Below are 15,636 nucleotides of genomic sequence, written 5' to 3'. Positions count from 1 at the left end.
AGAGGTCATCACCAAGCATGTAAAACAAGGTCATCTGGAGTGGTCAGCATGGATCTACCGTGGGGAAATCAATCTGATAGCTGCCTATCACGGCACGGCAGCATGGGTCAATGAGGGGAGAGCAATGGGTGTTGTCTGTCTTGACTTCACAAGGGTTTTGACACTGTCTCCCACGGTATCCTTGCAGGTAAGCTCAGGAAATGTGGGATAGATGAATGGAGCGTGGGGTGGATCGAGAACTGGCTGAATGACAGAGCTCAGAGGGTTGTGATCAGCGGAGTAGGAGTCCTGTAGTCCATGGCGTTCCCTGGGGATCCATAGTGGGTCCAGTCTTACTCAGTTTGGTTATCAACGACCTGGAAAATGGGATAGAACCTTAGCAGGTTTTCTGGTGGTACAAACCTGGGGGAGTGGCTGATACACCTGAAGGCTGTGCTGCCATTCAGTGGGACCTTGATTGGCTGGAGAGTTGGGCAGAGGGAAACTTAATGAGATTCAACAGGGGCCAGTGTAGGGTCCTGCACCTGGGGAGGAATAAGCGCAAGTACCAGCACAGGCTGCAGACTGACGTACGAAAGAGCATTTCTGCTGAAAAGGACCTGGGAGTCTTGGTGGGTGACAAGCTGTTCATGAGACAGCAGTGCCCTTGTGGCCAGCAGGCTGGTGGTATCCTGGGGTGCATCAGGAATAGTGTGGCCAGCAGGTCCTCCCCCACTGCTTGGCCCTAATGAGGCCACTTCTGGAGTGCTGTGTCCAGCTGTGGGCTCCTCAGTGCAAAAAAGACATGGAGCTACTGGAGAAGGTCCAGTGGAGGGCCATGAAGATGCTGAGGGGTCTGGCCTGTTTCTCCTCTGAGAATAGCCTGTGGGAGCTGTGCCTGTTTAGTCTGGAGAAGACTGAGAGAGGATCTCATTAATACAGGTGCCAAGAGGATAGACTTTTTAGTGGTGCCCAGCGACAGGACAAGGAGCAATGGTCATAAACTAAAACAAAAGTTTCACTTCAACATGAGAAATAACTTTTTTATATAGAGAGTGGCAGAGCTCTGGAAAATGCTGCCCAGGGAGGTCTCCTGCTCTGGAGATACTCAAAACCCACCAGGCCACGTTCCTGTGTAAGCTGCTCTAGGTGACCCTATCTTGCCATGGGGGTTGGACTGGATGATATCCAGGGGTGCCTTCCAACCCTAATGATACTGTGAACCTCATAATTTGTGCTTGAAGTGTTTCTCATGGGTATGAAGATGTATAGATTTACTGATGTGCTATTTTTACTGTCACACATGAAATATTCCACTTGCAAAGCAGGAGAGTGTAAGAGTGATGTAGTGGTGGGAAATTGCTAGAACTGCATGTCTAATCTTACTGAATGGGTTTATGGTTTACTTAAATAGGGTACATAAAAGATCTAATTAAGAGTAGGATATTAAAAAATCAGTAGAATGAAAATCTAGTGAAGTATAAAAATACTTAGTTTTTCATCAGTGTCAAGTTTTACCAAAATAAAATATATGTATTGTCCTTAAACACATTTTAACAAAATATGGTACAGGCAAAATTTTTAAAGACATTTACAATTTAGGGATGTTTCTGGCTCTTCAAGGTCTGTGTACTTTTCTTCTGAATGTTTTTTTGAGTCTCACTGTGCCAGCTTGTGCTAGGAAGTGATATGCTGTTGACAGATGGATTCCAAATAATTTTCAGAATTGATTGCATGGGGAAATCAAGAGACACCCTCTAGTGATGGTTCTTTTCTTTTACAGAAGCTCATTTTCCAAGAATAAACAGAATAGCTCAGCAGTACTCTTGAGAAGAAAACTAGCCTCTCACTTCCCTGTGTGATAAATGTTTTGATTTCCTAAGTATTTTGCTCTGTTACATATTCCGCTTCTGAAATACCTGTAATTTTGCAAATTTTGTTTGATCAAGTGAAAAGTACAGCATGTGGTATTCTGGATAGACTGTAACATTGGTTTACCTAATTGCAGTATAATTTATCCATCTGTTTGGTTGGGTTTTTTAAAATTGCATTTCACATTTTGAGAGAGACTATACCTTGAGCTGAAGCCTTCATGTATCTATTCAAAACTTATTTCAATTTCCCCCCCCTCCAGGATTCAGTTTGACAGATTTATAAATAATTTCAATTACTATGTTCTGTATATTATAGTTTTGAATATGCTGACAGTGCTGTGAACTACTGTGTTGCCCATTTATAAAGTAAAAGTAGATTTGAGTTTCTCACTCCTTTTTTAGAGTGATGATCTGTGTATGAATTTCTGATTATCATTTTCTTGCCAAGTGATAACTAACCATTTAAAAAATAAAAGTAATATTCCCCTGCAGTCTTCCAGGTGCCATTGAAAAGTTCTACATTGTCTGTTTGCTCCACTATCTTTATCTGTAATGCCTGTGATAACACATCGCCTCTATTCTGAGGCCTTTTTAGTTTGTCATAGTTGTCACCGTATTATGTTAAATTTGTGGTGTTAAAAGTATACCCACCCCCACACTGCTTTTTTTTATGAGAAGCGAACTGTATTTTAACACAAGGGGGAAGTAGATAACGTTTTTTATCAATTTGTCACATCCCTCAAATAGCTGGTTTATTTTCTTCTAGCATGGAATGATTATCATTCTCGGCCCACTATGGCAAGTTTTTACTGAAACATGTCCATCAACTTCTTCACTTAATATTCAGCATAATCTCCGTACTAGTCTTTCAAGCATTCAGTCTGTCTCTACTATTTTTTAATGCGATCTGTTTGCAGAAATTCAATATTTTACTCTAATCCAATTATATGTGTGCTTAATGCCTTTTTATCTTTCTTAAATGGAACGACATGGTTATATGTCAGTCCACTAGTCAGACTAGTAAATGAGAGTTTCAAAAGAAGAATTGCTTTAAATAAGAAGCCCATGTCTGATAGTTATTACCTTGTGAAGCCAGCACAACTGCAGTGTTGCTGTATCTTTTTCTTCATTGTTGGGTTTGTGTCTTACTATGTACTTATGCAGTTGTTATATCCATGAAAAATACAGCAGTGTTTCTAGGATCTATGCTGGAAGTTACCATTCCTTATTTTCATTCAAGTAACTGATGCTTGGTCACAGCATTAATGTCTGTCTTGTTCCTGGTTTCTGCATGCTTTGAGATAACGTGCAGAAGTTCTGAGTCTGTCAGTGCAGAGAACTTTGAAGCCACACAGAGATCTAATGGGTTTGAGCCTCTCTGAGTGCAGATGAAATCAAGGGAGAACACTTACTAGATGACATTTTCAAGTTCTCAGGTTTAGTTTCAGTTTGACTGTCCAGCAAACTTGTTAGATCTGACTGACATAAAACACAGAGCCACTGTAGGATAATGACACTTCCAATGCAAAACATGGTGTGGTTTTTTTTTCATACAGGCTTGTAATGGTGATCTTGCAAAGTAGTATTTTCATGGATATTAGTTTTAGTTTGTTCACTTCAAAAATATATTTTGAAGTTAGGCACAATTTAGTTGGCTGTAGAGCACATTCACATAAGCAGAGCAGAAGTTTATGTCCAGAGAAATAAAGTAACAAAACCTTTTTTTTTTTTTAATGTGGTCATTTTTTCAAAAAACCACAGTATCTCACAGTATTTGATGCATTAAATTACTGCAACTACCAAAGCGTTAAAATGGTGTTCATTATATATAGAAAAGATAATGACCCTGTTGTCTCAATGAACTGATTAATTCATAAAGAATTCTGCATACAGAGCATGAGTTCCAATACTTTATGAGGTGCTTACAGTAGCAGCAGATTGTTTCTGTCCTAATTTTGCACGTTTACAGTGTTCACCTGGCATGTCTGGAAATGTCTACAGACAATTGTAAAGGATTTTAGAAGATCATCTAATCTGTTGCTTTCTAGTTTTCATTTATCAGAATGGAATTGAAATGACACATTTGCTGCAATGAAATAGAATATGTTTTTGCATGCTAACTGCACAGGATAAAATGGTAGAAAAAATTCACAAGAGGAAAATCAAAAGGTAACTCTAGACCAGCTTCTTTGTTGAAAGATCTTTTCTAAGTCTTGATACTTGGGTTTGGTGGGGTTTTTTTTAGGTTGATGGAGTTTCTTTGAGGATTGGGGGTTGTTGGTTTGTTTGTTTTTGTTTTTTAACTTAAAAGCTTGCACTAGTGAAGGTTCCATAACTGTTTAAGGGACTCAGTTCCAGTGCTAGAATACCCCAAAAGTTAATTTTTTTTTCCAGTGTGTACCCACCTTTCACATTGCAATTAAAGTTCATGATTTCCATCTCCTGCAGACAGAGCCTTTCTTCTGTGTGCCACAGTCTTTCATGAGCCTGAAGTTTTAAAAGTTGGAAGTTTTTTCTCGATTCCAAAAACTTTTCAAAGGCCATATTTGAACAAATGTGACTTTCCAAGAATTCTTGCCTGTATGATCTGTACACATATAAACACTATTGCGCCATTCAAATCATTAAGAAATGTTTTAGAGCTGTTAGATTGAGGCAGACCCTAAAAATTCCTGCAAAATAGGGGGTTTGCACTTTGCACCTTGTTCATTCTTTTGAAAGTTTCCAAATGCAATGAATGTTTCTTCTCTACAAATACAGGTACTAAATTGTATAGTTTGGAAGTATTAGAATTCTCCCAAATCTCTTGATGATTCTGAGTAGAATCAGTAGTAGTGTGGTTTATCTTAATGTGTTTTTCTTTTCTAAATGATGGTGGACTAAAAGTGTCCTTAAGCGTTTCTTACAGTGGTTCATAGTATATAATGAAAGGTAGATCTGTTGCAGTTTAAAGGCCTTTAAGTGATACTTTGTAAGGACTGGATTCCGAGAAATGTTTCATTCACTCAAATTTTCTCATGCAAGTTCTTTCTGTTGGAACATGGGACTCTGGTATAAATGGTTTCATTTTCCATAAATTTCTTTCAGAAAATACTTAATTTTAAACATGTTACCATTTTTTCTCTGTTTCAGAGTTGCCACCTGTTCCTTCTACATCAAGGACAAGCTTTGCAGAGCTTTCTGTTAGGCAGCGAATGAGAGAGAAACTAAAAGCAGCAAAGGTGGGAATCCTTCAGAAGTCCTGTTTGATTGACCTCAGTCTTATAAGTAACACCCACTTCATTTTATTTGCTCTGTGCTATGTGAATTCGAGTTGGGATATCTGCTTTTTTATTTCTGAAGCCGAAAGTGTACTCAGTTCATCAGTACAGTTATGTTCTGTATTGCTATATTTTTTTTCTAAACTTTAATTTGTTTGTAAAAACATAAAAGGTATTGTTGTTTCATAATTCAAATGATACAATCAGTACAAGTTCCTTCTGTGCTGTTTGTCAAAAAATTTCTTACACTAGTTTGAAAGCAATGGTTTCTTTGTATGTTTACTGTACAATTTAATAAGGCCTATTAATATATGGATCTGGAAAATCACTTAAGCTGATTTTATAATTAAAAGATTCTGTCTCAAACACAAACATAAGTAAGTGTTGAGTTCCTGGGAATTACTGTAGCTTTGATCTATTTCTATTTCTGTTGCAGCTAAACATTTTTTCCATTTGTTTGCTTAGACAAAAGCTGAAATTACTTTATTGCAAGAAGACCCCAGTCCACAACCAAGGCGTTTAAAAGGCATCAGAGAAAGAAAACCAGAAGTCAGACTGGATAAAACGGTAGAAAAGTGCATTGTGTCTTGCTGTTCTTATAATAAGAAAGTGAATGTGAAACATGAAGAAAATCAAAGACTGCACACTCTTGAAGATGAATTTCTTTTATCAGAATTATACTACTGTTTGGGAAGGAACTGTTCTGATTATTGTTTTTATTGTATATATTTAACAGTAATAATTTGCTTACATTGTAGTATAGACATCATGTGAAACTTCTGTCATTTAGAGGTTCATGACTGCTGTTGCTTAAGATGCCTTTAAGTATTTAAAATTTACAGTAACAGAAAGGACCACTGTAATACAGCTTTATATAAATGTGCACAGTGCAATTGCTAAATGCTGGCTATTAACTTTATGTCATTGTGTTGTATTTCCTTGTTACTATTTTGTATTGAGGTTTTTTTGTATAAGCGTGTTCTTTGTTAGAAAATGAATTTTGTTTTAAAAAAACAACAGAGGCTCTGCCTGTGCAGAACTGGCGCTCATATTCTTCAGAATTCACAAAGAGACTGCTTGCCTGTAGAAAATACGTTCCAAAGAATTTGTTATTCCCAAGAAATAACAGCATATACCAGTAATGCCTTTATATGGAATTCCAAACAATATGGTTTAGCCTGGCTAAATTGCTTGTCTAGGGGAGAATTGCCATTTCATGTACATTGTAGGAAGATTTTTGGCAATGTTATCTTATAATAAGTAATTATTACAGCTTTCAGTTAAAGTAATACTGGTTTAATGTATTCGTAGTAGGAAAATGCAGAAGTGATACCCTTATTAGAGTTGTTTATTAATTTCATATAAAGTATATGTGAAACCTTCCACATGTTGGTTTTGTTTCTTGTACTTACACACACGGGAGGTGTTCTGTTGTTAAACAATGGCCATCAGATTGACAGAGTTTGAGATTTTCTTTCTGATATTATTATTTTGAAGTATAGGTGTAATAGAGGTAAATTTGAGCAGTGTCTTCCATCAATCTAACAATTCAGGCCACAAGAGGAAGAACAGATAGAATGGTAGATGTGTTTAGGTTGGTTGAGCCTGATGAAAATCTCTTTGAAGCACTTAAATGAACTTGCTGAAGCAGCTTCAGAGCCAGTGACCTTTACAGTGGCCTGTGTGTAGGGACAGATAAGGCTTCAGAGAACTGGGAATGGATAAACATGATACCTCCTTGCTTGAAAAGGCAGGGGAGTGTCACCCATGGAGTTAGAGGGTAGCCTAGCAATAAATGTTTGAGAGAATAAAATAAATTATCAAGCGTGTATTTCAACACCCAAGCAATGAACACCACATTTCCTAAACAATACCAAAGAGAGTTTTCCTGATGGCAGCAGGGGTTGTCTGAGAAGCTCCCTGATTCCCTTACCTGGGCTGCAGCCCCTGCCAGCAGCACCCCTGACACTTCTGCCCAGCTGGGGCTGCCTGGCCGAGGGAAGGGTTTGCGTTGCTGCCTCCTTTCTCTCCCTTTGGACATTAGCATGTGATTGATTGCTTTTGTTCAGGAGTGCAGAAGCAATGATCCAGTCAGCAGTGAAGATAGCTACTGTCATTTAGGCAATGAACCATCTCTTCATACTCCACAGGCTATTTCTTGACCCAAAGGAATTAAATAGTAATCAGATGTATATTTTAAAATAAATATGTAATCAGTTTGTTACCACAGTGGCAATGTTTCTCTTTTGTTATTTTTTTTCTGTAAAAATGCAATATCTTATAACTGTAGTCAACTGTATTTTTTTATAATTCACTAAATGTATGTATATGTTTTTATGCAGTCTGATAATGATAAATTCAGGGAGATGCAAGAGGATGAGTCACACTTACCATCAAAAGTAAAGTTTGGTGATACTGTAAAAAAGCTTAAGCAAAAGTCAACAGTAAGTACCAATTCCTCCATTTCAATAACGATTATTAATTTAATTTAACCTTTATGTGGCTTCATGATTCTGTTTGAAGAAGCAGACAGAATTCATTCTTAAGCAGTGGAGGTTTTATTTAATTTACAAATTCACAAGCAGTATATGCCAATAATTGAAGTATATAAAAGGAACCTTCATCAAATATAAGAATGGCTTTGGATCATTTGATTAAAAAACCAAAAAAACTAGTAAACTATCCATCTGGACACAATTACTGGAGTTTGCAGGAAAAATATGTCTTCTGTTTAAATCCTTTTTATAGAATGCTACCACTTGGCAGTTAAAGCATTTTACAGACTAGTATATTGATATTAGCCACAAAGTACTACTGTTAATTCTTTTCTTAGGGATTCATCCTAAAGCTAAAGGGTCCTGGGTCCTTCAGAGACAAAAGGCCATTAGAAATTTCTCTTCGTATCATTACCTGGGTATCTGCTGTATGGCCAGAATTTAAACTTTGGTGTTTCTGATTCTGGTTTATATTTAAAACAACAAGCATGTTAAAATTAGACCAGGTAACCTTTTAAATAACATTTTGCAAGAAATATTCAGTAAAGTATATGTTCCATGTATCATTGACAAATTTCAGTTAGCTTCAGCATTTGAGTGAGTTCTGTTTGAGATAATTATTATCTTGTAACGAATGTTTATACATGCTGCTGGTTCATATTATTAATGGAAATATTTATTCACTTGCCCTAGTTTTCTTATAACTGCCATAATAAAGTATCTTTGTCTTCTTTTTTTAGTTCCAGAATGATTTTCCTTCTGAGGAAGAAGCATATAATTTCTTTACGTTCAATTTTGATGCCATACCAGAGAAAATCAAAGTTGGAGCCAGGAAAAGGAATGGATTAAATGAAGAAGAGGAGGTAGAAGAGGAATGTGTTGAAACTCATGAAGATGAACAAGAGGAGGATGAAATGGTGAGAACTATAGGATAAATGTTCATATATTTTTTCAGAGTTCTGTTAATTTTATTAGTCTATACATAATGGCATCTTGAGTTTCCTAAAAAATTCTCAAAGTGTACTTTCTCAAGAGACTTTCTTAAGAAACAGATGAACTAACTAAAGAGATGTTTGCACTTAACCTACAGGATGAAGACGTGTGCCTAGTTAAAGATGATGATTTATTCATAGGGCAGACAGATGAAGATCTTCTGGTAATGAAACCTGTTGATTGTGAAAGCTACTCTGAGCAACTGAAAAGGGAAAAAGAATTTCTCTTCATTCCCAGCATGTTAGCAGGTATGAAGACTGTGCTTTTCCATTTAGTTCCTGGATTTTTGTATAGCATGGCACCCTTTGATCTGCTGAATAAATCTTGCATCAACTGTCTCTGGCAGCAGAGAGATGTTTAATTGCAGCTGACACTAATCATCCAGTCAAGTGTGAAAAGGTCTGACAGGATGGGTTAGCTGGGAACATGCACACCTCAGCAGGTCATCACCTGCTACACTGGCAAGCATACTCAGGGCACCTCAGTTGCTCAGGGGTAACTTCCTCACTGCTGGCTGTAGAAAGTGCAAGGTGCTGGCCTCTCTTCTGCTGCTATTTAGTGTATGCAGCAGGTTACAGGTACACACATCTACCTACTAAGGATGGCTCATGCACTGTACATTGTAACTTAGACTATTTATTCACTTGGCTACATCTGCAGCTTATTCCTTGTGGCGAGTTTGTCATGAGTCATGCAACTAACAAAGATTTTTGGGGTTCAAGGAGCCATTTTTGCAAAATCTGAGTTTGTGAATTAGTCAATATTGATCATATCTCTGACCTTTTTTCCTTATTCCCACAGAACTACAAAGTCCAAAAAAATTGCTTTATAATATCACTTGATATTTAATATTTGAACTGGAAGAAACAGAAACAAGTCTCCCAGTGGCATATACCAGAATGGTACCAGTACAGCTTGCAGTGCAGTGTCAAAGTATTTGACATTGTGTGCCTCTATTTTTTCATGTCTTGTAATTTAGTTTTGGCTACTTCCTGTGTGATCCACTGTGTTTTGATTTAGGGGATAACTTTTATTGTAACCCTCAGTATAATCCCTCCCTGTTTTGAGATTGCTTCTTGAAAAATACTGAGTCCATACACACCGTGAAACAGCCTTGCAGGCAGGCCTTTAAAAAGAATTCCACCTGCTGTTATTTGGCTAACATAACTCTTTATGCATGTTCTGTATTTTGTATGAGACTAGCTTAAGGAAACTATTTATTAACAGGAGGTCTGATTAATCTGAAATTTTCACTTTCCTTTGGAAAGGCTTCGAAATGCTCAGTTGCTACTCAAGGTTTTTTACACTGTTGTGCAAGCAACCATTAATACTAAACTCCACTAAGTGACTTGAAGTATTTTTTGATGAGGAAATTTTTTAATTATCGGTTTATTAGAATTGTGACACTTCGTGACACTTTTATGAGAGATCTGTCTTGATTTAAAAAAGGACCTGTTTTAATTCTGTATTTATTTCTTTTTTTCCTATGCAGAAAAATACTGCTGACTGCATACTTAATATGCAGTGCTATTTGTTTTAAGAGTTAACAAACTAAAACTACAGTTACAAGATATTTTACATGGTTTTCTCTTTAATTTCTCATTAGTGCCTACTTCTGAGAAGATACCTGGAAATATGCAGCCCAGGTACCTTGAGGATGAAGGTCTTTACATAGGAGAAAGGCCCTTTGTATCACAGTCTAATCAAAATATTTTAGAAAACAGAATACTCAGACAGGACCAAGTAAGTCACTGCTACTGTTTTAGTTGTAACTTTTATCAGTATTTTATTTATCTTTATATTATTTTTGTTATAGTTAAGCAAGTGGATGGTCATTATGATATGGGGCTTTCATCTTCAAAATGTTTGGCAGCATCAGATGTTGGGAAATACAGATTATTGTACAGTGCTTTTTTAGTGTAACCCCATTGTCAGAACACGAGGCTGGGTCTTAAAAAACTGGTTTCCTTTCCTGGCTCTGCTTGTAGCCTGCTGGAGAACAGATCACTGATCAGTCTGTAAGGCTAAGATTATCACAGAGATTTTAGAATCCTTTCAGATTTTTAAGAATGTCTTATGGAAAGACATGTGAAAGTGGCTTGGATATATTTTGTCCTACTGTATTATCTTCCTATACACAGTAAGGTGTGTATTGTTCAGTATAGACTTAAACTCCTGAGCAGCAGCTGCCCTTTATATTATATTTTTTTATGATTCTTCATGTGCTTTTGTGAATCAGATTGGGAACATTTGGATCTAAAATTTTTGAATGGCCAGTTTCAACCCCGTTAGTTTTCTGGTTGACTTCATGGTGTTACCACATCGACATATGGCTCTCGGGTCAGATTAAAGCAGGTATGGAATTAACAGGGTAGGACAGCATCCTTTGACAACTGCACTGGTTTAACCTATATATGAATCCAGGTAATGAGAACAGAGGGAGGAATTAGGACAATGTCAAACATCTGAAGCCATGGATAGCAATTGGTGTGTAAAATACTTACCTAATCTGCTTTCATAGATGTTGTTTAAGTAGTTCAGGTTGTGGAATAGAAGATTTGAGAGATGCTTTATTAAATTATCTGACCTGCCATTTAGCTCTTGTGTAAAACAAGTCTTATAATTCTTTCAATTTCAGTGATTTAAGAAAATAACATTTAAATAATTGATGTGTTGATTTTTTTTTTCTTTTAAATGTGTAACACTGCACGTTGAAAGAAAAACCAGTATAATCAAAATGTGAGCAGCATCTTGTTTTTTTTAATTTCAAAACTTACTTCTGGTATATTTGAGGATTTCATTTTGTTGTATTAGGAAAGTTTTGCTTATTTCAGTCACAAAAAATTCATAGTCACCTTTTATTCTGTATTTTTTGTAAGAATTATAATTTTGCAAGTAAGTTCTTTATAAAGTAAGAAGCAATATATAATTTTGTTTTCCTTTGTAGGGGAGAGAGTGGTTTGGTGATGATGGCAAAATCTTAGCATTGCCTAATCCAATTAAACAGTCTTCTACTAGGCCTCCAATATTCTCATTTGAAGAAGGCATTGCACCAGAACTTGAAACAGTGTATAGAAAGGTAAGCATATTTCATATATGTGATTCCTGAGACCCAGTATCCCAGTTCTTCTGCACCAGAAACTCCAGTAACCTGAAGGGTTTTGTGCTAAGAACCATGACTATTGTCTACTTTTTGTGATTCCATATCTGTTCTTTAAATGAGCTCTACTTTTTCAAGTATACATTTGTTTTTTCCTGTAAAAATGCATACAAAAGGATGAAGAGTTTAGCTGATGGTGCTGGTTGAAATAGTAAAGTATCAGTCCATGACAAACACCTTTAAGTCTGTCACTAGGATCATTGTGAGGCACCCTTGGATATTCTCATGCTGAAGTAGGGTAGTTCCTATATTAGTGTATATATAAAGTTTACTCATGTAGACAGCAACTAATTTTGAGTTATGTAGCATCAATTCAGATATTTTTGGGAGGCTCTGAGATTTTTTTGGTTGTTGTTGTTTTTCTTGTTTGTTTTGTTTTGTTTGCAGGGTTTTTTGTGGTTGTTTTTTCCTTAGTCACAGCATACCTACCCTGGCGAACAGCAGTTTCAATGTACAATCAGTACAAATCAAAATAAGTTTCAATTAAAACCATTCAGCAAGCTTGAAGCAAGCTTTAATTGTTCTGCTTGTTAGAACTCTATTACCCTCTTGGAACAGCTGACTTTTTAAGACTTTTAATAGAGTGCACTTTTGGGACATGGAAATGTTTCTGACTGTTGCTGTTGATACAGATTTAAATGTGGCCCTTTACTTGATGATGGTGATAAATATGAAATCCACAAGCTGCATCCAGTACCACAGATCGATCTATGCAGGGAGCTTTTGCAGGCAGGAGAAATTTACTGTTTTGATCCTGTAAAGATAGGCCAAGAGCGCTTATGTTTCAAGAACACCATGTTTACATGGACAGTGACATAGAAATATCTAAATCACTGTGGTAAAGTACTGAGCTTAAAGGGTCCTTTATAGGCAGCAAAATAAAGCATAAGGAATTCAAAGTTGTCATTTTTATGACAGATTGTATCTTATTAAACATTTTGATGAGAAACAGAATGTGGAAGGATCAGGTGGACTCAAGCGTGTTTCTTGGCCCATTATATCAGTCCTATAAAAGAGCTGTGCAACAGTTAAATTTCCCTCCAAATCCCTCTTTTTCCTTTTCTCGGGAAGGGACTGCAACAAACACTGTGTAAGTAACAGCTTCATCTTCTATGGTACCAGAATATCTCTGATGAATCTCTTGTGAAGGATACCTAATAAGGGAGCAGAAGTAGTCAGGCTGGAAGCAGTGCTAATTCTCTTCTGATTTCAGTAACTTGAGGATGTAAGCCATGGATGTCTTTTGGTTGCAGAGGGTTGAAGCAGACTTTTTAAGCTTTGCTGCTGAAAGCTTTTGTTGGCCTTCATTGGTGTGAATTTCCCTGGCGTTAGAATGGGGAAGCAAGTAATGTATTTCCTAATGTACACAATCTGTATGGTCTACAAGGAGAGCTGTTCTGTGAGAGCTGCACTGTTTATCCCAGAGCTCAATTCTAGGAGGAGATAAAGCAATACTAAACAAATGTGTCAAAAGAGAACTAGCAGGCTGAGATTTTTCTAATCCAGTGTCATTGCCTTCCTTGCTCAGCAAAACCTTCAGTACAGGAAGATGACTTCAGCCTCATGTAGGCTATAAAAATTCTGTTGTGTAGAATATCCATGGTAGTTTTGTGCCACCCACTCATCAATGAAGCAGAAGGTTAACACAGTTTAAGGCTCAGCATTTAAATGTAGGTAGTGCTAAATGGGTCATTTTCTGACAAAATCTTTGAAAGATACTGTTGTCAGCGTCTGTAAATCCAGTTTATTCTTTTTTTCTTTCAGGCAATAAAAATGACATCTTCTAATCAGTATTTTGTTGGACCTGGAGATTTTCAGGGCCTGTTTCAATTGGATATTGATATTTCTGGACTGATATTCACCCATCATCCCTGTTTTAGCCGTGAGCATGTGTTAGCAGCTAAACTGGCTCAGTTATATGATCAGTATTTAGCAAGAAAACAGAAGAATCTTACCAAACTTCTCACAGACAAGGTATTTCTGTTCTGTCTTTGAATCTTATTGAGACAATGATGTGACAGTTTTAGGTAAAAGCGGAATTTGTCAGAAGTTAAAAACCTAAATGAGGTTGCTGTGTGTTCAGTGCAGAACTGCATTTTTGAGATTAAGAATTTCTTTGAGCTTCGGTTTTGAATTAACTCTGAAGTAAAAGGAATACAGTAACATTTGCATAGTATTCCTTAGAGTATCTAAAATGTTTTCCAGTGAGTGACAGGTCAGACATTACAGGATTGTATATAGCAGCTCTGATAGGGAGACAGCAAAAGATATTATTCAGTGATGGAGGGAAGTTAGTGAAGTTTAGTTTCAGTTATCAAATCAAAGTGAAAGGTATCAGTTTAATTTCACCAAGTTTTACAAAAGTAGAACCCATTTCCAGGCATGTATCTGTGACAGATGCTGTGTTTTAAATGCATACTGCTGCCACATTTCCTGTGCCACTCTTGTGGACTCCTCTGTTTCTGGCTCTATTGCTGGGTGAGCTTGACTGGGCTGCTCATGCTCTGTGTACCACCAGTCTTCCTCCCTCTGTACATTGGAAGTAATGGTAGTGGTCTTCTCTGGTGTAAATGTGTACATGAACATTAGGCATTGTCAGTACAATTCTGATGTCATCAGGGCACACAAGAATACTTGTCTGTTAAAAATTAGTTGGATTATAAGTACATATACATTCAGATTTCCATAAATTAAAGGTGATGATTTTCTACATTAAAGAACTACTATAAGGGAAAAATAATCATTGTATACAAGCTCATTTTTATATTAGTGTAATGAGGATCAGTAGGTGGTGTACAGACACTTCGGAATTTTTAAATTAAGCATTAGGCTGTAGTTCTAATGATGGACAGGTATTTCATACCGTGTCTCAAAGTAATTCCTTGGTATACTTTGTTCTGTTCATACTTTTGAAGGATTTGCCTTAGTGCTCTGTGAAACAGGACATTAGGGCTATCCATGTCCTCATTAGAGGAACCTATAAAACCATAGAATCATTAAGGTTGGAAAAGACCTCTAAGCTCATCAAGTTTAACCATTAACCCAGCACTGCCAAGTCTATCACTAAGCCATGTCCCCATGTGCCAATCTGCACATCTTTTAAATACCTCCAGGGATGGTGGATGTCCCTGCACAGCCTGTTCCAGTGCTTGACAAACCTTTCAGTGAAGAAATTTTTTCCCGAGATCCAGTCTAGCCTCCCTGGAACTTGAAGCCATTTCCTCTTGTCCTATCACTTGTTATTTACAGGAGAGACCAACATCTGTCTGCAGCCTCCTTTCAGGGGTGGTTTAACCTGGAGAAAAGGATGCTCATGGTGGTCCTTATTGCTCCCTACAGCTGCCTGAAAGGAGGCTGTAGCCAGGTGGGGGTCAGTCTCTTCTCCCAGGCAACCAGAGACAAGTCAAGAGGACATAGCAAGAAGCTGTGCCAGGGAAGGTTAAACTGTGCATCAGGAAGAATTTCTTCACTGAAATGGGGATTAGATATTGGAATGGGCTGCCCAGGGAAGCAGTGAAGTCACCATCCCAGGAAGGTCAAGAAATGACTGGACTTAGTGCTGTGGTTTAGTTGACATGGTGGCGTTCTGTCAAATTCACTTGACAATCTGGGAGGTCTTTTTCAGCCTTAATGATTCTGCGATTCTGGGATTTTCTAGAACTACCTTTAGTGGCCCTTCCTAGTCCCAAAAAAGGCTTTTGTGAAAGGTGGGGTTTTTTGCTGACTTGAGGTCTTTTTTCACATGCACCTTTGATTCCTGGCTTTCAGAATACTCCCTAGATCAGTCTTTCCCCTTGATGAGATCTGTTACAGTGATCAAAGTTGGTAAATCTCCCTCATATATCCAGGGATCCTAATTAAAATGTCATGCTGAA

The 15,636-nt window shown here is 37.3% G+C and overlaps 1 protein-coding gene across 1 annotated transcript in view; it reads left to right on the top strand.

The window, feature by feature from the left end:
- Positions 1 to 488: 488 nt before the first annotated feature.
- Positions 489 to 15,636, top strand: part of CC2D2A (coiled-coil and C2 domain containing 2A) — a gene marked incomplete at its 5' end in the record, with an annotated part of 53,436 nt that continues 38,288 nt past the window's right edge. Inside the window, 9 exons of the mRNA XM_082281998.1 lie at positions 489 to 666; positions 4,986 to 5,074; positions 5,579 to 5,680; positions 7,456 to 7,557; positions 8,349 to 8,525; positions 8,699 to 8,849; positions 10,208 to 10,344; positions 11,549 to 11,680; positions 13,526 to 13,735. Of these exons, the coding sequence (XP_082138124.1) occupies positions 489 to 666; positions 4,986 to 5,074; positions 5,579 to 5,680; positions 7,456 to 7,557; positions 8,349 to 8,525; positions 8,699 to 8,849; positions 10,208 to 10,344; positions 11,549 to 11,680; positions 13,526 to 13,735 (1,278 nt within the window). The remainder of the gene's footprint in view (positions 667 to 4,985; positions 5,075 to 5,578; positions 5,681 to 7,455; positions 7,558 to 8,348; positions 8,526 to 8,698; positions 8,850 to 10,207; positions 10,345 to 11,548; positions 11,681 to 13,525; positions 13,736 to 15,636) is intronic.

Source organism: Coloeus monedula, assembly GCF_965178545.1.
Source record: "Coloeus monedula genome assembly, chromosome: 5".
NCBI lineage: Eukaryota > Metazoa > Chordata > Aves > Passeriformes > Corvidae > Coloeus > Coloeus monedula.
This window is presented reverse-complemented; position numbering and strand designations above follow the sequence as displayed.